Source organism: Doryrhamphus excisus, chromosome 7 (assembly GCF_030265055.1).
Source record: "Doryrhamphus excisus isolate RoL2022-K1 chromosome 7, RoL_Dexc_1.0, whole genome shotgun sequence".
NCBI lineage: Eukaryota > Metazoa > Chordata > Actinopteri > Syngnathiformes > Syngnathidae > Doryrhamphus > Doryrhamphus excisus.
The window spans coordinates 22,556,798-22,577,205 of NC_080472.1; the positions used below are offsets into that span (position 1 = coordinate 22,556,798).

At 44.2% G+C, this 20,408-nt stretch overlaps 3 protein-coding genes across 6 annotated transcripts; 1 reads left to right on the forward strand and 2 right to left on the reverse strand.

Annotated features, from left to right (window-relative positions):
* Window positions 1–18: 18 nt before the first annotated feature.
* plekhm1 (pleckstrin homology domain containing, family M (with RUN domain) member 1) lies at window positions 19–12,474 on the reverse strand. Of its 3 annotated transcripts, none has more exons than XM_058078173.1 (12): window positions 12,283–12,474; window positions 10,385–10,474; window positions 9,255–9,496; window positions 8,538–9,191; window positions 7,799–8,168; window positions 6,680–6,815; window positions 3,917–4,882; window positions 3,694–3,839; window positions 3,438–3,631; window positions 3,308–3,371; window positions 3,027–3,184; window positions 19–2,091 (listed from the first exon to the last, which is right to left on the reverse strand). In XM_058078173.1, the coding sequence occupies exons 2-12, from the start codon at window positions 10,436–10,438 to the stop codon at window positions 1,983–1,985; spliced, it is 3,093 nt and encodes a 1,030-aa protein (XP_057934156.1). In that variant the 5' UTR covers window positions 10,439–10,474; window positions 12,283–12,474; the 3' UTR covers window positions 19–1,982. The 3 variants fall into 3 exon arrangements, with proteins under 3 accessions (XP_057934156.1, XP_057934155.1, XP_057934157.1); XM_058078172.1 differs by lacking the exon at window positions 12,283–12,474 and adding an exon at window positions 11,003–11,554; XM_058078174.1 differs by lacking the exon at window positions 12,283–12,474 and adding an exon at window positions 10,601–10,963.
* Window positions 12,475–13,916: 1,442 nt separating this feature from the next.
* On the forward strand, window positions 13,917–15,903 carry ifnphi4 (interferon phi 4). Its single transcript, XM_058078268.1, has 5 exons — window positions 13,917–14,016; window positions 14,111–14,188; window positions 15,392–15,544; window positions 15,615–15,713; window positions 15,791–15,903. Exons 1-5 carry the CDS (start codon window positions 13,921–13,923, stop codon window positions 15,884–15,886), a joined length of 522 nt encoding a protein of 173 aa, XP_057934251.1. The 5' UTR covers window positions 13,917–13,920; the 3' UTR covers window positions 15,887–15,903.
* Window positions 15,904–17,383: 1,480 nt separating this feature from the next.
* On the reverse strand, window positions 17,384–19,710 carry cd79b (CD79b molecule, immunoglobulin-associated beta). 2 transcript variants are annotated; one of them, XM_058078262.1, is made up of 5 exons: window positions 19,565–19,710; window positions 18,058–18,366; window positions 17,873–17,991; window positions 17,718–17,771; window positions 17,384–17,635 (listed from the first exon to the last, which is right to left on the reverse strand). In XM_058078262.1, the coding sequence occupies exons 1-5, from the start codon at window positions 19,614–19,616 to the stop codon at window positions 17,543–17,545; spliced, it is 627 nt and encodes a 208-aa protein (XP_057934245.1). In that variant the 5' UTR covers window positions 19,617–19,710; the 3' UTR covers window positions 17,384–17,542. The 2 variants fall into 2 exon arrangements, 1 of the variants encoding a protein (XP_057934245.1); XR_009130379.1 differs by having other exon boundaries at window positions 17,597–17,635; window positions 17,718–17,823; window positions 17,898–17,991.
* Between the last annotated feature and the right edge of the window lie 698 nt (window positions 19,711–20,408).

A 20,408-nucleotide genomic window follows, 5' to 3' on the forward strand; every position in this document is an offset into this window, starting at 1 on the left:
TGCTTCCTGTGTAGCATGTCTTGACCCACTTGAGGTTTGATTTCCATGTGTTCAATGAAGAAAAACGTGCATTGTTCTGTATGCAGTGTTGTCCTAAGCGGTAAAATTGCCGGGTAGACTTCATCTCCTGCTTCCGCCAATTCTGCAACGCAATTGTACCTTTTGAGGAGTGACAGACCCGTCTCGGACCCTTTCACACAGACACCCCCCACAAATATGGCAGCTGCAACAGAATAATAGATTTGCCGTGCCTTTCACACAGAAACTAACGAGGCTGGTACACTGGAGTGACATACTGTACTGTACGTCAGGTGCATGGTGGAAATTGCTTTCAAGACAAGAGTATCAGGCGTCTGTGTCCACTGAAGTGGCCCCTTACACACTATTTGGAAAAAGGTAGTAGTTGTGAGTAAGTGCTCTGATCTTTCGATGACGCCGCGACATCATTTGCTTTCACTTGGAGGACATCTTGCCGGTGGGTTTTGTTGTGGATAGCTGTTGGAAAAATCAGTTTGGACGCATATGGTTTCATAAACAACACAGCAGGCTATAGTCCTCTTAAGAAAATGATATGGATTCATAAACAACACAGCAGGCTATAGTCCTCTTAAGGAAATGATATGGATTCATAAACAAGACAGCAGGTTATAGTCCTCTTAAGGAAATTATATGGATTCATAAACAAGACAGCAGGCTATAGTCCTCTTAAGGAAATGATATGGATTCATAAACAACACAGCAGGCTATAGTCCTCTTAAGAAAATGATATGGATTCATAAACAAGACAGCAGGTTATAGTCCTCTTAAGGAAATTATATGGATTCATAAACAAGACAGCAGGCTATAGTCCTCTTAAGAAAATGATATGGATTCATAAACAAGACAGCAGGCTATAGTCCTCTTAAGGAAATTATATGGATTCATAAACAAGACAGCAGGCTATAGTCCTCTTAAGAAAATGATATGGATTCATAAACAACACAGCAGGCTATAGTCCTCTTAAGAAAATGATATGGATTCATAAACAAGACAGCAGGTTATAGTCCTCTTAAGGAAATTATATGGATTCATAAACAAGACAGCAGGCTATAGTCCTCTTAAGGAAATGATATGGATTCATAAACAAGACAGCAGGTTATAGTCCTCTTAAGGAAATTATATGGATTCATAAACAAGACAGCAGGCTATAGTCCTCTTAAGGAAATGATATGGATTCATAAACAAGACAGCAGGCTATAGTCCTCTTAAGAAAATGATATGGATTCATAAACAAGACAGCAGGCTATAGTCCTCTGAAGAAAATGATATGGATTCATAAACAAGACAGCAGGCTATAGTCCTCTGAAGAAAATGATATGGATTCATAAACAAGACAGCAGGCTATAGTCCTATGTTATCGACTGGACATTTATTTGGCTGTGAATAAACCATAAACATACAAAGAGTTGAGTGCTGTACTAGCGACTCAAACTGTGCTGTTAGAGAGCGAGCGGAGCGCTGTCACGCACAGACCCAAATATTCCCAGCTAACAGTCGCAGTCGTGTATGCGGTCACTTGTCATTTTCATTTCCAGCACCGATAAAAAAAAAAAAAGTGTGAAAACGTGGCAAGCGGTATTAAGATGAAAAAGATGTCGCCATGATTTGGCCGTAAAAAGAAGAGTCCAAGGCACGTTGGATTGTTTACTAATTTCAAGTGCTATTCTCTGTTTTTGCATAGAAAGCCCTTAAATGTCGTGTTTATACATCCAACCTAAGAGTCATGAAACAACTCTGCATTTAAAATATATATATATATATATATATATTTCTTCACGATGAAGAGTCAATAAATTAGAATCAGTTTACCTGTGATGCATCCCCCTTCACTTCACCGGTGATAACAATAATAATGAGAATAATAATAATTGCACTTGAGGTTGCTTGATTTTGGGCTACTCAGTCCACAGGAGGGGAACAAGGGCGCCCCTTGCTGGCCGCTCTCAGTCCTGCAAGTCCCTGTCCAGGTATTTCTTCATTCGCAGACAGCGAGGGCAGCACAGGCCCGGCGCCATGCAGGCCCGATGGAACACGGCCTTGCACGTCTTGCACCTGAGGACATAGTTGGAGATGACTGATATACCCATATTGTGCAGCACTTATTACCAATATTGATATCCAGCGATGAACTCATTCGCCACCCAAGACGTATTACATTTTTTTAATCCCAACCGCTCGCTCCCAAAGACGTATTTATACATCTTTTACCTTTTTTTTTGCACAACAGGCAGTTTTAGGCCGGAAAATTGCGGAAGTGCATTTCATAGGAACTCTGTCTGCAACTTCCTCATAGAAATACACAATTTACACACACATGGCATAGTAGTTTATATAGTATTTTGGCTAAATATAAATGAAAAATGTATCTTTTCACAAAAAGAAACAATGTCAGTAATGTTATTGTAATGCTGAGTTAGACCAGTGCTTCTGATATATGTGTGTGTGTGTGTGTGTGTGTTGGCGGGGTGGGTGGGGGTGGGGGGGTACAGACCTGCCAACATATTTGATTTTTTTGTACTTGGAATGCAATTTGGCTCTTAAATACACCTGATTACACTATTATCAGTTTCTCAACGGGTGGGGGGCGCCAAAATAATCATCAAACGATCATCCCTGACACACGGGCTACTGTTGCGGCCTAAACCCTGAAAAACTCTGAACACCCCCTGACTTCACTTCCTGTTGTCCCCCCCGCCCAATCACCTCCCCTAGCACTGGAAAACATTTAAAGCAACACATACAAGCACAAGTCTTATTTATCTTATCTATGTCTTATTTTCTTTTATTATGTCGACTACATTAGGTAATAGAAGAGTAAAGGTGACTTTTTGGTAGCGTGGGCTCGAATGTTTAAAGACGTATTTAGAAGGTCGGGAACTATGGTCGTTTTCTATGGTCTAACTATAAGAATATTTCACTTATAAATAAGGAATCACACTTCATAGTTCATCGCTGTTGGCGGGTCTGCTGGGGAAGGTGCAGGCTACCTGGCGGTGCTGTCAAACTGGAAGGGGAAGATGATGTCGCTGGCGTGGCACATCTGGCAGATGAAGCCTCGCTGCGTGCACAGCTCGCAGCTGAACACGTGGTTGCAGGCAAACTGGCACAGCGACATCAGGTAGGCGGCGTACTGCTCCTCGGCTATCTGGAGAAGACAACGTGACCGAGCTTTGAGACGGAGTCTTGGTTGTGATTCACCGATAAATCTGGTAAGTACACCAAGGATGCCATGGAATAAATATGGATTGTTATGGCAAGCCTGATATACCTGGCGCAGGTCCAGCACGCTGTACAGGCCGCTGGACTCCAGCAGGTAGGTCCGTTGCCCCATCCTAGCGGGAGATGAATGACAGTCAGCATGTTTCGCCAGCGGAGGAGGAAACGAAGCACCGACACACCTGGCTTGGAGCATCTTGCAGGCTCCACTGCGGCAGGTGAGCAGGTAGTCGCCCAGCAGTCTCAGCCTCTGCCGCAGGCCGTGGACCCGTGCCATGGACTCCGAGTGCGTGGTCAAATTTGGGTTGAGCTGATCCAGGTTGAGCAAAGGCTCCTGCTCCACTTGAGCCAGCAGCCACAGCGCCTTCTTGGACACCTGTACGCACGCGTGGTCACTGCAACGAACAAACAAGTCGCGTCCCGCCATCCCGCACCCACCTCGCGTTTATTGAGGTCCCAGTTGTGCAACATGCGTGAGGGGATGACGCTTGTGTCGCCACGGTGACAGGAGTCGCAGTAGTACCGGCCGGAGAACTCGCACAGGCGGCCTCGTCCCAGCGAGGGGCCAATCTGCTGAGGGCACCCTGCGTGGCGGCGGGCGCACAGCGACACTTTGGCACCAGGAGGTTTGGTTCCCGTGGAGGCCAACTCAAAGTCTTACCTGCACATTTGAAGTTCTGCGTGTCCAGTCCCTTCTGCGAGGGCACGGTGCACAGGTAGACCAGCAGCGCTCCGTCTTCTCTGAGTCGGTGCTGAACCAGCCTGTGGATGTTTCCGGTACCGCCGTGGCCGACCGCAGCCGCCGCCGCCGCCCCGAGCTCCGCCTCTTCACCGCTCTCCAGGTAAGAATCCAGAGCGCCGCGGATCAGAATCCTCCAGGATCGTGCCTCCTCTGTGTTTTCCGCCCTGAGTCGGAGTGTCTCTCTGAGCGTCAGGAGTTTAAAGAAGTTTGGTCCACCCAGCGAGACGTCAGGAACCACGTCCCTGACTTCCTCGATGGGGAAGTTCAGTTGAAGCCACTTTCTTCCTTCTTGGACACGGAAACCTTTCAAGGACTCTAAGGAGAGCGAGAAGACCAGAGGGTTCCAAGTCCGAGCGTCGGAGTCGATAGAACAGTAGAGAACGGCCTCTTTGATGGCATCCGTTTCCAAATCTATTGCACGAGTCCAGTTAGCTTCGTGTAGCGGAGGAGGCGTGGCATCAGTGGAGGAGGAGCGTCGCTCTGGTTTGCAGGGGGCGGCGCACAAGAAAGATTCGTCATCGACGCCGTTTTCACTCGGGGCCTCCAACACCTCCCACTGCTCGTCCACGCGCGACACGGGACGGCACTTGTTGACGGCCTCCACGATCCGGTCCACCCAGTCCTCCGCCTCGTCCCGGTTGGCCGCGCGCAGGTGCAGCCGCTTGCTGGGGAAGACCAACTCAAAGCGGCCGTCGGGCGAGGTGAGGCGCGCCTCCTCGCAGCGCAGCAGGGAGCAATTGTCGCAACACGTGCGCTCCTCGGCGTTGAGGTAAAGGCGGAACTCGAAGGGCGACAGCTCGCAGTAGTGGTCGCGCCACATCCCCATGGCGCCGCGCCGCTCCAGGTGACCCAGCTTCAGCAGGCCTCGGAACGGGTTGGATAGACCTGGTGGAACCGTTTGGATTTAAAAAAAATGAAATGGGCATTAAAAAAATGTTTTGGATCAAAACAAACACAAACAGATTCCCATACTTGGCAGCGACCAGCAGAGGGCGCAAGAAACAAGCCCATCATCGAATGCCAACCCGATTCATTTTCTACCGCTTATCCTCACGAGGGTCGCGGGGGTGCTGGAGCCTATCCCAGCTGTCTTCGGGAAATGGACCTTATCATATACTATCATGATATTTTTGGGATGTATCACGATATAAAATTGAAATTGAGCAGAGTCTTGTTTAAAAGCTACCAGCCTTATTAAGCAATATACTGTAATGAAATAGGGCGGCACGGTGGTCTAGGGGTTAGCGCGCAGACCTCACAGCTAGGAGACCAGGGTTCAATCCCACCCTCGGGCATGTTCTCCCCGTGCATGCGTGGGTTTTCTCCGGGTACTCCGGTTTCCTCCCACATTCCAAAAACATGCTAGGTTAATTGGCGACTCCAAATTGTCTGAATTGTATGAATGTGAGTGTGAATGGTTGTTTGTTTGTCTATATGTGCCCTGTGATTGGCTGGCCACCAGTCCAGGGTGTACCCCGCCTTACGCCCGAAGACAGCTGGGATAGGCTCCAGCACCCCCCGCGACCCTCGTGAGGAAAACGCGGTAGAAAATGAATGAATGTAATGAAATACACTTGTGTCAAATTGTCAAGCACATGTAAATCTTGGTAACAAACTAACAAACTCGGTAACAATTGCTACTAAATCTTCAACAAACTGTAATGCCTGCGCTTGTGATGACGGAAGACGTACACACCCATGTGATTCCAGCTGAAAATGTCAGCGTTTTTATTTTGAAGGCCATTATTATGTCCTCTGTGTGTTGAGAAGTTGGTTATGATTCTGCACGTTATTATCGAGTATTGTATAACGCTCCACACATTAAAGCGGTGAAGATGCTCATCTAGCCCGATTAGCACACGGAACCACACTGTCATGCTAAACTAAGCTAGCCCTGTTAGCTCCGAGGTTCCGCCAACCTTCGGCGTTGTGTTTATCGCCATTTCAAACTGTTTAGTTTGGGAGGAGGCGGTTTAGTGTTTATAATGATTGGGCGGATCTCAGAGTGAACGTTCCTTATCCTCACGGTGACCACATTTGATTCAACTTGGCTTGTTCACGTTTATCATTTATTCCGGTGTAAGTCATTTTCATTCATTCATTTTCTACCTGTCTGTCTTCGGGCGTAAGGCGGGGTACAGCCAATCACAGGGCACACATAGACAAACAACCATTCACACTCACATTCATACCTATGGACAATTCGGAGTCGCCAATTAACCTAGCATGTTTTTGGAATGTGGGAGGAAACCGGAGTACCCGGAGAAAACCCACGCATGCACGGGGAGAACATGCAAACTCCACACAGAGATGCCCGAGGGTGGAATTGAACCCTGGTCTCCTAGCTGTGAGGTCTGTGCGCTAACCCCTAGACCACCGTGCCGCCCAAGTAATTTTCATTCATCATTAAAAGACTTTATACTGCTGAATAAAAAAAAAAAGCTCAGCCAATCCTAGTTATCTATTCTTAGTCACATTTCCATTCCTACTTCAAGATGTCCGTCTGACTCACTTTGATGTCTGAAAAGACATCAAATCTAAACTGTATTGACTAGTGCGCAGGGAAAACACCCGCCAAGACGTCCATGTGACTCAGTCATGATGTCTGGAAAAGCATACAACCTAAGCGCATTGATGCGTGCATGTCACCTGAGGGGAGGGAGGGCGTGGCCTATATCTTACCCATTTGCCTACGATGCACAACACTTGGCGGTGACTGAGAGTCCGAAGGAGCGGCCGGAGGGGCTTCCTCCTGGTCGGAGTCCCCGTCCACATGGGGCTTGTAGATATCGTCCTCAGATATCCAGGAGCGGGAACGCTGCAGTGCAATAGACACAGACATGTTACATTATCCATACGCCAAGTCATACGTCAATAATATTTGACATAATAGAAGAGTTCCTCAAGGAATCCTGTGGGGTGGAGTGTGGGGTACTGGACCACCTAATTCAGGCGGTTCACTCCCAGTATGACCAGTGTCAGAGGCAAAGGTTTTAAAGGGATTCGTTTTGGTGGCTGCAGGATTGTGTCTCTGCTTTCTGCAGATGATGTGGTCCTGCTGGTTTCAATCGGACCGTGATCTTCAACTCTCACTGGATTGGGTCGCAGCTGAGTGTGAAGTGGTCTGGATGAGAATCAGCACTTCCAAGTAAAGTCCATGGTTCTTACTCGGAAAAAGGTGGGGATGAAATCCTGCGGCGTGGAGGAGTTTAAGTATCTGGGGGTCTTGTTCACGAGTGAGGGAAGGATGGAGTCAGGATCTGCAGTGATGCATCGAACCAAAGCTCTCAATTTACTGGTCAATATACGTTCCTACCCTCACCCACTGTCAGGAGCTTTGCGTAGTGACTGAAAGATGGTGGGTACAAGATCTGAAGAAACTGAGATTCCAGCCCCTGCTCCTCCGCATTGAGAGGAGCCAGATGAGGTGGCTCGGGTATCTGGTCAGGATACCTCTGGGACGCCTCCCTGGGAAGGTGTTCAGGGCACATCCAGCCGGTAGGAGGCCTCGGGGTTGACGCAGGACAAGTTGGAGATACTATGTCTCTCAGCTGACCTGAAATAGCCTCGGGATCCAGCAACACGAGCTGGACCCACCTCGCGACCCACCTCAGATTAGCGGCGGAAGAAGATGAATGGATGAATAAATAAATAAAAACAGAAGGCATAAAAGCGTGCGAACATGGCAGCACCATGAGATTGGGGAGACATTACGTGCTTGAGTGCTAAAGTGCAACCGTATCAGAACCTGCTGATGTTCTTTCATGTTTTGACATGTTTCTTACTGTGTGGCGGACTTACTGGGAGAGAATCTGAGGACAAATTCCTGCTCAGGACGCTCGGCGAGTGACGGCAGCCGGGGCGCGCCGCAGACTCTGCAATGCATTCAACTTCCTTCTCCGGCACACGGACCACCGGGACCGCCGGCAGCACGGGCTCGCCTCCAGGGAGGGGGTCGGCATTCGAGGCAGCAGAGGGCAGGGGCTCGATGCGGTGCGGGCGGGGAGACGGGGGGCTGGCGGTCGGAAGAGGGGGCTCCGTGTCGGAGAGAGCAGAACTCGGCGGATGGTCGGTGTCCGAGAACTGGTCAGGACCGCTGCTGGAGACAAAGGAGTCTTCGTGCATGGAGTCCTGGCTGCAGTTGGCGTGCTCCCGGAGCTCCGGAAGCAAACTGAGGGAACAACATTCAAATTAGTACGCTCATCAAACTGAACGACTCACGGTCAGAACCAAAAAATAAACACGTAACTTTGACTGTTTATCAAAATTACCAGCAAGGTATGCTTGGCATTTTAAATCGGACCTGGGCGTTACAAGGCGCAGACGCAAGTCTACTGCTGCACAAGATGAAACCAACACTCATATAAGTCGATAACTTAAGTCAGTAAACTTGAGTCATAAAACATGAGATAACAATGTTGCGCAATACTGAGTTTTGAAATGCAAATTAGAAAATGATGTCATCTTGCAATCGCCCGCCACCCAAAACCGCAGATATATTGCAGCCCTGTGGTAAACATTAAATGGTGTCACTACTTACTCTTTCAAGGTCTGCTTGGTGCTGTTGCTTCCATTTGAGGTTGGGTCAAGGTCACACGATGACCACTGCTCTCCGGCGGGGCTGCACGGGTCCTGTCCCTGGAGAAGGCTGTCGGAGCTCAAGCTGGAGGAGAGCTGGGAGGAGCCCGTGGTGTCTAGGCTTAAACTCGACGAGTTGAGCCTTCTGGTACCACCCTGGAATCCCCCGGAACCCCTTCTGACCACCACCACCGGTGCGTCGGACGACCCCGACGACTGCGACACTGTATCCCAGGAGTCTTTACAAGGAGGCATGGAGGCCGGGTGGTCTGCGCCGTTGACCGGTGGGTCCGGAGTGTCTGCCTGGGCCAGCGGGCACAGTCCAGCGAGAGCTAAAGGCGTGGTGGTCCATTGGTTGAGGACAGCAGACTTGTACGACAGGCTGAAGGAGAGCGAGGCCAGACCCTGCAGATAGCTGAGCAGGACGTCCCGCTCCTCCGTGTTGAGCAGCAGGGCGCCGGGCTGATAGTACACCCGCAACTTGGAGCTCTCCCGAAACAGGGACACCAGGTAGCACTCCAGCAGGCCGTGGTTGAGGGCCAGACGCAACCAAGCGCGACAGCGACCCACGTCTGTTCCGACGAAGCTGATCTTCTCCAGCTCTGTGATCACGTCACTGCGGGTGACATATGGACGCAAAGGAGCTACTGACTTTAATTGTTCTCTCGGTAGCACTCACCGGTGGGTGACCGTCTTCAGGAGGCTCCAGAAGAAAGGCTGAGGGAGAGGTCTCCTGTTCCCCTTCCTGCTGCGGCTCCCGGCCTCTTGGCGGATGTACTTGCTCTTGATGCCGTGGATGAAAATGGCCTCCAGGGCACAGCAGAGAAGGTTGGCATCGGCATCCTCGCTGGTGACCACCGCATCCGACGTCACGTAGCGCATCTGCAGGGCTTTGAGCGACTGCGCCAACTTCTCCTTGATCTGCAGGACAGCAAGCCGGAAAAGGAACATTACAACCGCTTCCTCTTTTGTTTATTGTTATATTTACACCCTTGCAAAAAAAAATGGAAACTTGGAGATGTGCGGCAAACAAAGCCGACACAGTTCCTGAAGACTTGATAAGAATGAGGTCAGTGGCCTCATGAAACGCTAAGGCCTTGGTCACATGACGCACAATGTCAGCTGACATGGAAAGAAGGAGAATGTGAGCGTATACATAACTGGACACACACACACACACAAATGTTTGGAAAATGACAGTGTAACTACTCTTGTTACAAAAATAATAATAATAAGGTTATGGTTAGGGAACATGCATCCAAATATTTTTTTATACTTATTACCAGTTTCATACTTACAGTAACAACGACTAAGCACTAAGAACAAACATGTAACTCAAAACTGTTGTTTACACAGTACCCGCAAGGCATGCTGGGTACTCAACCGGCGACTCCCGCTCCCGACTCTATAAAGATAGTTATTAGTGAGGTGTGAGCTGCGAACATGTTATGAATGCTCAAATCATTTGCATGTAACTTATGCTGCATAAGAGGTTTACAGCGGTGACAGTTTGACCCTGGCACGGACTATTTCTATTTGAAATGTAAAAAATGTATTAGATTCTTCAACTGGAAGGTCGTCCCATAGGTTCCATTGTATCTTGCCGCTTGAGTTTTGCCTTTAATTCAGCGCCTATCCAAAAGCAGATTAACCGTTAATCTTGTCACAATGACACTAAAAATACGGCATGGCTTGACAGGCGGTGTCACATTGGACGGGACAACAATGAATGAATGCCACAGCTTGACTTTGCGGAGCCAGGAACACCGCTTCCCAAGCAGCAACAGATGAGACGCACAGATATGTTACCTGTTTGACATGTTTAGCCTCCTGTGGCGCGTCTGGCGTTTGCGTGGCTAACATGGCACCTCCCCGGAGCTTCTATTCCCGCATGGCGTGCTGCAAAATAGAAAATGTCACAGAAACTTTAACTTCCAGTTGGAATGTCCACTTTAGCACTGAAAGAGATGAGCGGTGCATGTGGTTTAAGAACACGTCCTCTGCTTCCTCTCTTCCTATACATACATTTTCCATCATGTGGAACTGAGTGAGCACTCTGGTCACGTGATGCTCTGATCAAAGCCCAGGAAGCAGCTTAGGACGCTTCAGAACGTCCCAAATCACAACAAAACATGACTCAATCATGATAAGACAGCTCTTAACGAATGTCATTTTACATACTGTGGTAAGTGTTACGTCAAAACTAGGTGGTAGGGTTGTCTACTTCCTGTGAAAACTATGAGCGAGTTCATTGTAAAACTACGGCACATAAAGTACGGCGGGAATAGCACATAGACATAGCGTATGTAAAAAATAAATATAAATTACGTAATACTGTACATGTCTCAGTTATGTTAAGACGTTGACGTCTTACCAGCTAGCTAAACAATTACATGACACAACTAGCTAGCTTAGCCGTTTCCTCACCGAGGCAAGGTGACTTCCCATTTAGGTCCAAAAGACAGCCACCTGTGAGCTATAAAAAATAGACACCGACTCCGACATTGCTCCCGCTGTAAACGTTTAAAAAAGTAACACAATTATCGCCGCTAACCAAGATTTGTTTACAGGAGAGCAGCGAGTGGGAACACGCCGTAACGTTGTTAAAATTGTAACGGGAATACAAACACTTCCGGTTGGTGTTATCAAAATAAATATGATACAAATAACGTTGCCATTATGTACTGACATAAAATCGAACCGCGATTAGTCAATATATTATTATTGTTTTGTCATTGAATGCCATTGTTTGTTAACGTGGTTAAGTATCATTCACAGGTTCTATTTTGTTCGCTTCATGTAGTCTTTTATACGTAAGGACTTTTAAAGTGACTTCCGGTTGTCACTTGTTTGCTTCACACATTCCAATGGCTTTCGTGGTGAAACATAAACACTTCCTGTCAGATGCGAGTTGTACGATTATCTCGTCTGTTTTGTCTCGATCGGCCCTTTAGCTCACCGCGTAAGTCCAGAAGACGTTTACATGCACAAAAACGTTATTATTGCACCTTGTGTTAGGTAGCGTGTAACGACGTGATTGTTACCGTTATTGTTAGCCGTTAGCTCCAGGCTAGCAGCAGACGTGAATGCTATGCACAAGCTAAGTTGGAGCACTCTGAAAGTTAGACACATTAGCATTGCTATTAAAGTCACAGACCTGTTACCTGCATCGTCGTTTTATTATCCTATCAGTGAGATGAACGTGTTAGTTTTATTTTTGACAAACCTAGTTTTTTTTAGCAGACCTATATTTGATCACACGACATTTTAAATATAAAAAATATGCACGACTGAAAATGAATAAATACTGTGCTGAAATGACTGCTCTTGTAGTTTTTGTGTTCTGTAGTAATTGCAAAAATTGAGGAATATCTGGGAAACAAACAGAGTGCAATAAAACACAGCCTTTTGAAAAGGTAAAGTATAAAATGTTACTTGCTGCTTCCAACCAACTTTATTTTTACATTCCAGCCTCGAGCCATTTCACACCGGACGAACTTCCCGGTTCAAAGGTCATGCAAGTTCACCCTACATAGCTGTCCAAGGCAAATGCCTGTAACACTCGGGGCCGAGCAACAAAACATTGATATAAAACACGATATCCATAAGTGTCATTCCAAATATATACTGAGGAAAATAAAAAATAACTTTATAAAAACAGCCACTTTGTTACTAAATATGTGCCTACGACAGGATTGTGTTCTTACCCGTTTAATGTGACTTCTGTTTTCGGACATGACTGGTGGTCAGCTTCTCAACATCGGGCATGTAAGATGAATGCAATAAATGCAAATGATCCGGTCCAAGAAACGTTTAATCCTCTGTTCTCCTCAGTTATTTTTCTCTTTTTCCCTTTGGGCTCCATGGCCGCCGGTTTGTTTACAACAGGCACCTGCCTGGCATCCCGCCCTGCTGACTGAAACGTGTGTCGCAGGCTATGACGCTAATCTACCGTGACAGACATGTTGAACTTTAATATTTACTGTACACATTTTTACAGCCTTGGAAAACGTTAAGAATGTTTGTGTCATGTTTGTCCTCCTACACAAACCACATTAAAACAAAAAATATATTTCCCTCCCCCATCTTTTTCCATTTTCTACTAGGGCGGCGCTAAAGAGCTCTAGTTGCCGACCCCCGCTGACACGATAATGTTAGCATGCTAACACCTAGCTTGATAATGCTAAATATTTATATATGTGCCTGCCCATGAAAATAGCTAAAAATGCTATGTAAAGTATGTTGAAATGTCACTATTTTGCCATCTCTAAAAGCATTATTGTTTTCACAATAAGCTATTTACACAGTTATGTATTTTTTATACTTAAATTCAAAGCCCATTTGTTTAACACGCCCTCGTTAACCGTTATATGTTCATTCAAACATCAACACTTGACAAACAAAACAAAAAGATGACAAATGACGTCTTTTTCAATTCAATCAGTTTGCAACTGCAATTCAATGACGCACACACGGCAGCGTTACGATGACATCACAGGGCCAGCAGGAATGGCGTGATCACGTATGGACTCGTCAAAGGAGGTGACCAAAGGTTGTGGGCGGGTCGTTGTTTGGCTTTACTCGCCAGATTGAGTCACCAAGTAAAAGCCATGACAAAACGCAAATGGAAAAGACAAAGACAATAGAGAAAAAGCAATGACAAAATGGAAAAGGAATATGAATATTATACGTATATTTCCTTTTAATTTTGATCTACATGTGTTGCGTTACAAAATATAATAAGAAGTAAATATGACATCATTAATTCCTTGATCCGGATTCTCACCAAAACCTGCAATGCTTCCATGTGAATAAAAAAGTATACATTTAAAGAGCTTATTATCAATTATGAGTCAATGCGGAAATCACTTTCCTTCTCTTAAAGTGGGACTTCCCCTTTCTACCTATAGTAGCACCAATCTTACCTCCGCTCAGGCCCCGCCCACCCCCCTCAGGCTCCAGCGTTCCCTTTTGAACCGACTCAGATAGTGAGTCATTATTATTATCTATCCTTCAAATCTGACACTTCTTTAATGAACTCGTGCATTTTTTGGAGGGCCGGCGGTCTAGACAATGGATGTGGTTTTTATATCGCCGCCACTTTCTTCTGGTCTGATGCGGCTTCAACCTGAATTGCATGACGCCACCGGGACAGCCAAATTCCACTCAAGGCAAACGAAAAAGGAAAACGAAAAAGGAAAACTGGTCTTGTGTATATAAAAGATGGGGCATGGCTCTCAAGGCAAACACCCGTGGACACCTGCAAGATGGAGATGCTGACAATGCCGACCCGTATGGCCGTGCTCCCGATGACCCTGATGACCCTGATGACCCTGATGACCCTGATGAGTGCTGCTCCTGCTGCTGCCTCAGGATGCTGGTGGATGGACAACAGATTCAACACCTACCATGAAGAATCGCTGGAGCTCTTGGACCAAATGGTGAGTCCACGTCCCTGGGGGGGGGGGGGGGGGGGGTCCTCACGCTCATACAAGGTCTGACAATAATGGTGTGTGTGTGTGTGTGTGTGTGCAGGCTGCTAATGCTACGGTGGATATGGAGAATCCGGTGGCTTTCCCCAGACATGTGTACGAGAGAGCGGCCAAAGCGTCAGTAAGTCCGTTTATTTCTCTCTATTCCATCGTTAAAAATATATATTTGTCGTCTTTAATTTAGCAACTTTAATGTGAGTGTGAATGGTTGTTTGTCTATATGTGCCCTGGGATTGGCTGGTCACCAGTCCAGGGTGGACCCCGCCCAAAGTCAGCTGGGATAAGTGGACTTATTATTATTATTATTATTCATTCATTCACTGATTTGTGTGCTGGAGCCTATCCCAGCTGTTTTGGGGCGAGAGGCGGGGTACACCCTGGACTGGTGGCCAGCCAATCCCAGGGCACATATAGACAAACAACCATTCACACTCACATTCATACCTATGGACAATTTGGAGTGGCTAATTAACCTAGCATGTTTTTGGAATGGGGGAGGAAACCGGAGTACCCGGGTGCCGAGGGTGGAATTGAACCCTGGTCTCCTAGCTGTGAGGTCTGCGCGGAAACCACTAGACCACCGTGCAGCCCCGGACTTTCTATTATTATTTTTTAAATTATTTTATTATTTTGTTTATTATGTTTTTTGTTATTTTTTAATTATTATTTTTTATTTTATTTTTATTTTTATTTTTATTTTTATTTTTATTTTTATTTTTATTTTTATTTTTATTTTTATTTTTATTTTTATTTTTATTTTTATTTTTATTTTTATTTTTATTTTTATTTTCCTAATACTTATTCCTGCAAAATAAGGGCCCTTTTTCCAGTTTTCCAGTTTTCCAACTTTCCAACTTTTAGTTTCCTTGTTTATGTTTACAATATGCCAACGGCCAAAGAAAAAAAAAGAAAAAAAAACAGGCTGTAAACGTTCCCCGGGCTGTACTTTGTACTTTGTACAATATAGTAATGCAGTGAAAATAAAATGTATTTATGGGCCTGCAAGAGTAGTACACCAGCCACTCTTTGCTGCTGTTAGCATGTTGCTATGTCGCTAATTTCCTCATATTCCACTTTTGGTAGCTGGCGCTATCTTGCTAGGCGCTAGGATTAGCACTGTAGCATTTTTAGCACCTCAGCCACCATCTATCGGGGCGAGAGATGTTGCTAACATTGTTAGCATTTGCTTTTAGTTAGCAACAGATAGCGGGCCCATTCGAAAGTTTTGGGGGAAAGTGTACGTTGTTTCTGCAGGGACCTCAAAAGCATCATTTGTACCTGGATGTCATGACGATGCTATGCTATGCTATGCTATTGTTGACAGGCTGAGGACCGCCTGGCGTTGGTGGTGCAGGTCCTGCAGGAGGTGGAGGACCTGTTTGACCAGAAAAACACGTCGTCTTCTTTGTGGGACGAAAGGACGCTGGACAACTTTCTCAACATCGTCCACGAGGAGAAAAACAATCTGCAGTCCTGCGTAAGTAGACCCCGCCCACCACTCGTTTGACGTTGAAGATGATGTGCTAACGATGTTCTCGGAACGCCAGATGGACAGAATGCAGCAGAAGAGCAGGACCAGCAAAGCCAAGAACCGCAAGCTGGGCTCGTATTTCAAGAGACTTTCTCGCTGCCTTCGGGACGGAAAGGTGAGTTGGTGTCTGCTGGAGATCTTCTGCCTTTATAGCGCTAACATGCTAACATGCTAACATGCTAACGTCTGCAGCAGGACAGCACGGAGGCCTGGGAGATGATCAGGAAGGAAGTTCGAATGCATCTTTTCCAAGCCAGCCAGCTCATCCCATCCAAGACATTCAAGTGACAAGGATGCTATCATGCTACAAAATAATATATTTATTTATTTGTATATATAGAATAAAACTTATTTATATAAATAAATTCATATATTTTTCTATTGTATAAATTATGAATGTGTACTCAAATAAACACATTTATTTTTAGCTTGTTGTTTTTGTGTATTTTACATTTTTTTATGTAGAATTTTTGGATACTCCATGATGTAATTCATATATATTTATATTTTGATCATAAATTCAGCTTTTTGATAACTTAAACGGGACCTAATATGCTCATTTTCCCGCCATTTGTATTGAGTTGTGGACTCCTAGAGAGCAGCTACACACAATAACCACACAAAGCTTTCTATTGCTTCCAGAATGTGCACCTATTCCAGCTGTATTTCCTTGGATTTATGCTAATGCTAATGTGGAAGTGTATTATATAAGTGTATTATATTATATTATATTATTTATTATTAATTATTATTATTGTGATTATTATTATTATTTATTTATTATTTATATATATTATGTATTATATGTAATATACTTATATGTATTATACCAGGGGTCGGCAACCTTTACTTATGAAAAGAGCCATTTTAACGCCCTTGCACACTAAAGAAAAATAGCCTGGAGCCGCAAAACATATGTTTAAAACAATTAGGGGGTATCAAAGTAGTTCAGATAACAAAAGACGAGTTGGAGTACTCTTGCTAGTATTGGAGATAAACTTAAATAAATGTATGTGTAAACTACTGGAAACTTACCTGATTTGTTTACTCTGGCGCAAACAAGTTCCCATGCACCAGTTTTTCAATCACAGGGCACATATAGGCACATATAGACAAACAACCATTCACACTCACATTCATACCTATGGACAATTTGGAGTCGCTAATTAACCTAGCATGTTTTTGGAATGTGGGAGGAAACCGGAGTACCCGGAGAAAACCCACACATGCACGGGGAGAACATAGAAACTCTGGGTGGAATTGAACTCAGGTCTTCTAGTTGTGAGGCCTGCGCGCTAACCACTCGTCCGCCGTGCACCCCCTGGTAAAGTATTACTTATTTTCCTTCATGTTTACCTGTGTGAGAGAGAACTGAATAGCATCCTGTCTGCTGTCAGAACTCAGTCAGGATGCATTCATGGTCTCACACAAAGTTGGATTTTTTAAAACTCATTACAAAGACATGCATTTTCCCCACTCGGGTGTTAAAAAATATTCAAACATTGCAAAGGGAGCCACAACAAAGAGGCTGAAGAGCCACATGCGGCTCTGGAGCCGCTGGTTGCTGACCCCTGTATTATACTATATTATTTTTCTTATTATTATTATTTTGTTATTATGTGTACTATATTGGGTAACAGGAGTGTTACAACAGGGGTGTTACGTGATGTCTAACGGCCTATAATAACATTAAAAACTGTATTTAGGTCATAAGCAGGTTTTCTATGCTAAAACTACAAAAATATTCAGAATCCTAGAGAAAATCATTTATCATTTTAACCGCAATAATGGAGTTATTACAAACCATAATATTCAGGGTAATTAATCTACATAGATGAAAATACACAACTACCAGCAGTAACAACTTGAATGTGTGAAATAAAAGCACTTCCTGTTGTAGACACAGCAGACAAGACGACCTCTGCTCAAGGTGAAAGGTCGGCGTCATTCCCACGGGGCCTCGGTGACTTCGGTGGCCCGGGCGTAGACGGACAGGTCCTCGTACAGGTCGCCTTCGTTCCCCTCCAAGACCAAGCCCTGCAGGCACACGTTCAGATCTTCAGACGTACCTGATGATGATGATGATGATGATGATGATGATGTGGAGCGGATTTCAAACCTCGTAGATGTGATCCATGTCGGGCTCCTCGTAGATGATCTCTCGTTGTTTCAGCTACGGACAAACAAATGAAAAACTCCGCCAAGACGTTCCAGTTCCGCCGAAACTAAATGATGAAATCATATCAAATATATCAAAACGATTTTTTTGCTCACCAATTTGTGGTTGCGTCGAACTAACGTGGCGGCAAAGACGGAAAGCATCAGCGCTTGCGTGACGATGAGGCCGTCCTTCATCTTGCTTTGGTACACGGCCCGGGCTCGGTTCACGGGCCCTGTTGGTGACAACCTTTGGTATGCTAGCATCGTTTACGCACGCACGACCCGTAGCGACCACTTACTGGCAACCTGCAGCTGAGTCCCCGCCCCCCACGTGTCGTTGATGTTGCAGAAGTAAACGCCGCTGTCCTCCACGGATAAATCGGCGAGGATGAGGAAGGCGTTCCGGGTCAGATCCTTGTGCCGAGTGATGGCTCCCTGCAGCATCCGCCTCTCGGATACGGCAACGTCGTACTCGGAGGCCTTGTACCAGACCACGTGGGCCGCCAGGTGCTGCTTGGACGACACGCAGTAGACGGCCACGAAGCGACCGGGTCTGATGCCGTAGAACCGCGGCTTCTGGGACACGACCAGGTCCCGGCTCACGCCGTCTGGGCGGGTATTGGTTCAAAAAACACCAACGTGCAAACAACACTAGTTTATACTCTTTTGTGAGCCACAAAGCATGCTGGGTAACATGCTGGACATGAGCTTCCCAGCATGCTTTGCATTTTATAGATTCAACAGAAGGAAGATTATTGGGGCCGAAATTATGTTTTTTTTTTTTTCATTTTAAATAATTTTTAAATTTAACAAAATGTATTTTTGTTTCTTTATGAATGTAAGTAAAAAATGTACAAATTTGAAAAATATATTTATAAAAATACAATAAAAAAAATGCAAAATAAAGAATGAATAAATTACATTTAATTATATTTGGACTCATTTATTTAAATAATGACAAATAAATCAAATAAATCTATTTTTATTTTATTGTTTGTATTTAAAATTAAAGTTACAATTATTGTTATAATAAATGCAATTAAAAAACTAAAATATGCTTATATTAATACAATATAAATATGCAAAAATAATACATTTAAATTTATTCATTTATTTTCTACCGATTATCCTCACGAGGATTTCATTCAAATTCATTTCAATGTCATTTAAATGTGCTATTTTTAAAATGTTTAAATTTAACTTAAATGAAAAAAATATTTGTTAATTAAAGGAAAAGTAAAAATTATTAAATAGTTGTAATATATACTATTTATTGTCTAAAAAATAACTAAAATATGTCCTTGTCATCAAATATATAAAAAGATAAAATAAAAAATGAAGAATTTTAATATAATTGCCATTAATTTCATAACATAAAAAATAGAAATTATCAAAATGTTACAATAAATAATATAGGCTTAAATCATTACAGTATAAAAATTGTAAACATTGTAATTTAAATTTTTAATTGACTACCTAAAAAACTTATTTTTGGTTTAATTAAATAACAATTTGCCTGATGACTGTTGATGATGATTACTATTAGCATTTCTGCTTATATGAGATCCTGTCATTCATACAGAAATATTAAAAACAATAATCACAAAAAAAACTTCCTCTTTTCTCCAGATGGGCAGGAAGTGATGCTCGGCAGCGTGAAGGAGGCCAAAAATAGCATCTCAAATAAGTGAAAGCACAGACAAAAGACTTTTTCTATGAAATAACCGTTGAAATCCACGTTGCCAGATTAGCGTGTCACACTTTGCAGGATTCGACAACAATTTGTGTGAAATAGATTTCATTTACCTGACATGTTGATCAACGTCACAGCGAATAGTCCACGCAGGAGCCAAAGCATGATGGCGTGCAAAGACAACTAAATATGGACACGGCGACTCGATGGATCCAAATTCTGCTGCAAAAGGTGTGGAGAAGTCCGAGTTGTCGGTGGCGAGGAGGAGGAGAAGAAATGAAAAAAAGACTTTCACTTTACTGTGGGGGCAAAGTCAGGGGTGGAGCTGCAAACGCTGCAACGCCCAAACACCCACAAACACACCACATGTCATTTTCATTTAAAAGCAACATCAGTTTTTTTTAGAGCTCCAATTCAGTTAGCATTGAAGACCATAGGTCAAATAAAGGTCAAATAAAGGTCAAATAAAAAATAGGCATGTGAATTATTTAGTCAGTTATATAGGCTATTTGTTTACAGGCAATATAATAAAAAGAGGAAGAAAATGCTCAAAGTAAAATTCAACAAAAATAGGAAATAAATAATAGTAAAAAATAAATAAATACAAGTATTAAAGATATTAAATGGAGAAATAAATAATTATACATATTTAGAATAACTCTTTTTCAGCGGTTTGCAAGATTTTTTTGTCAGGAGCTGGAAAAGTGACATTAATTGCAGTTCGGCATGGTGGCCACAGGAGGGCGTCAGTGTGGTAAGGGCCCATTTTAAGCAAAATGATCCATTTTTTTTTAGATAAAAATGACACTGAAGGTATTAAACTGAGCAATAAAATTATATATATACATCTTAAATATTTTCTAGATGTTTGTGTCTTTTCGTGATATTTGCTCGACTTAGTTGTAGTTCAGCATGGTGGCCACCGGAGGGCGTCAGTGTGGTAAGGGCCCATTTTAA

What these genes read in the sequence shown, in the direction of transcription:
- plekhm1 (XM_058078173.1), bottom strand. Translation starts at nt 10,438, where the DNA reads ATGTTAGCCACGCAAACGCCAGACGCGCCACAGGAGGCTAAACATGTC. An exon ending in TGTCCTCAGATTCTCTCCCA is followed by an intron (nt 6,816 to 7,798) that starts GTAAGTCCGCCA and finishes ATTGCACTGCAG; the next exon opens with CGTTCCCGCTCCTGGATATC. An exon ending in GGGACCTCAATAAACGCGAG is followed by an intron (nt 3,632 to 3,693) that starts GTGGGTGCGGGA and finishes GCGTGCGTACAG; the next exon opens with GTGTCCAAGAAGGCGCTGTG.
- ifnphi4 (XM_058078268.1), top strand. Translation starts at nt 13,921, where the DNA reads ATGAGTGCTGCTCCTGCTGCTGCCTCAGGATGCTGGTGGATGGACAAC. An exon ending in TGGAGCTCTTGGACCAAATG is followed by an intron (nt 14,017 to 14,110) that starts GTGAGTCCACGT and finishes GTGTGTGTGCAG; the next exon opens with GCTGCTAATGCTACGGTGGA. An exon ending in AGAGAGCGGCCAAAGCGTCA is followed by an intron (nt 14,189 to 15,391) that starts GTAAGTCCGTTT and finishes TATTGTTGACAG; the next exon opens with GCTGAGGACCGCCTGGCGTT.
- cd79b (XM_058078262.1), bottom strand. Translation starts at nt 19,616, where the DNA reads ATGCTTTGGCTCCTGCGTGGACTATTCGCTGTGACGTTGATCAACATG. An exon ending in GACTCAGCTGCAGGTTGCCA is followed by an intron (nt 17,992 to 18,057) that starts GTAAGTGGTCGC and finishes TGTCACCAACAG; the next exon opens with GGCCCGTGAACCGAGCCCGG. An exon ending in ACATGGATCACATCTACGAG is followed by an intron (nt 17,636 to 17,717) that starts GTTTGAAATCCG and finishes GTGTGCCTGCAG; the next exon opens with GGCTTGGTCTTGGAGGGGAA.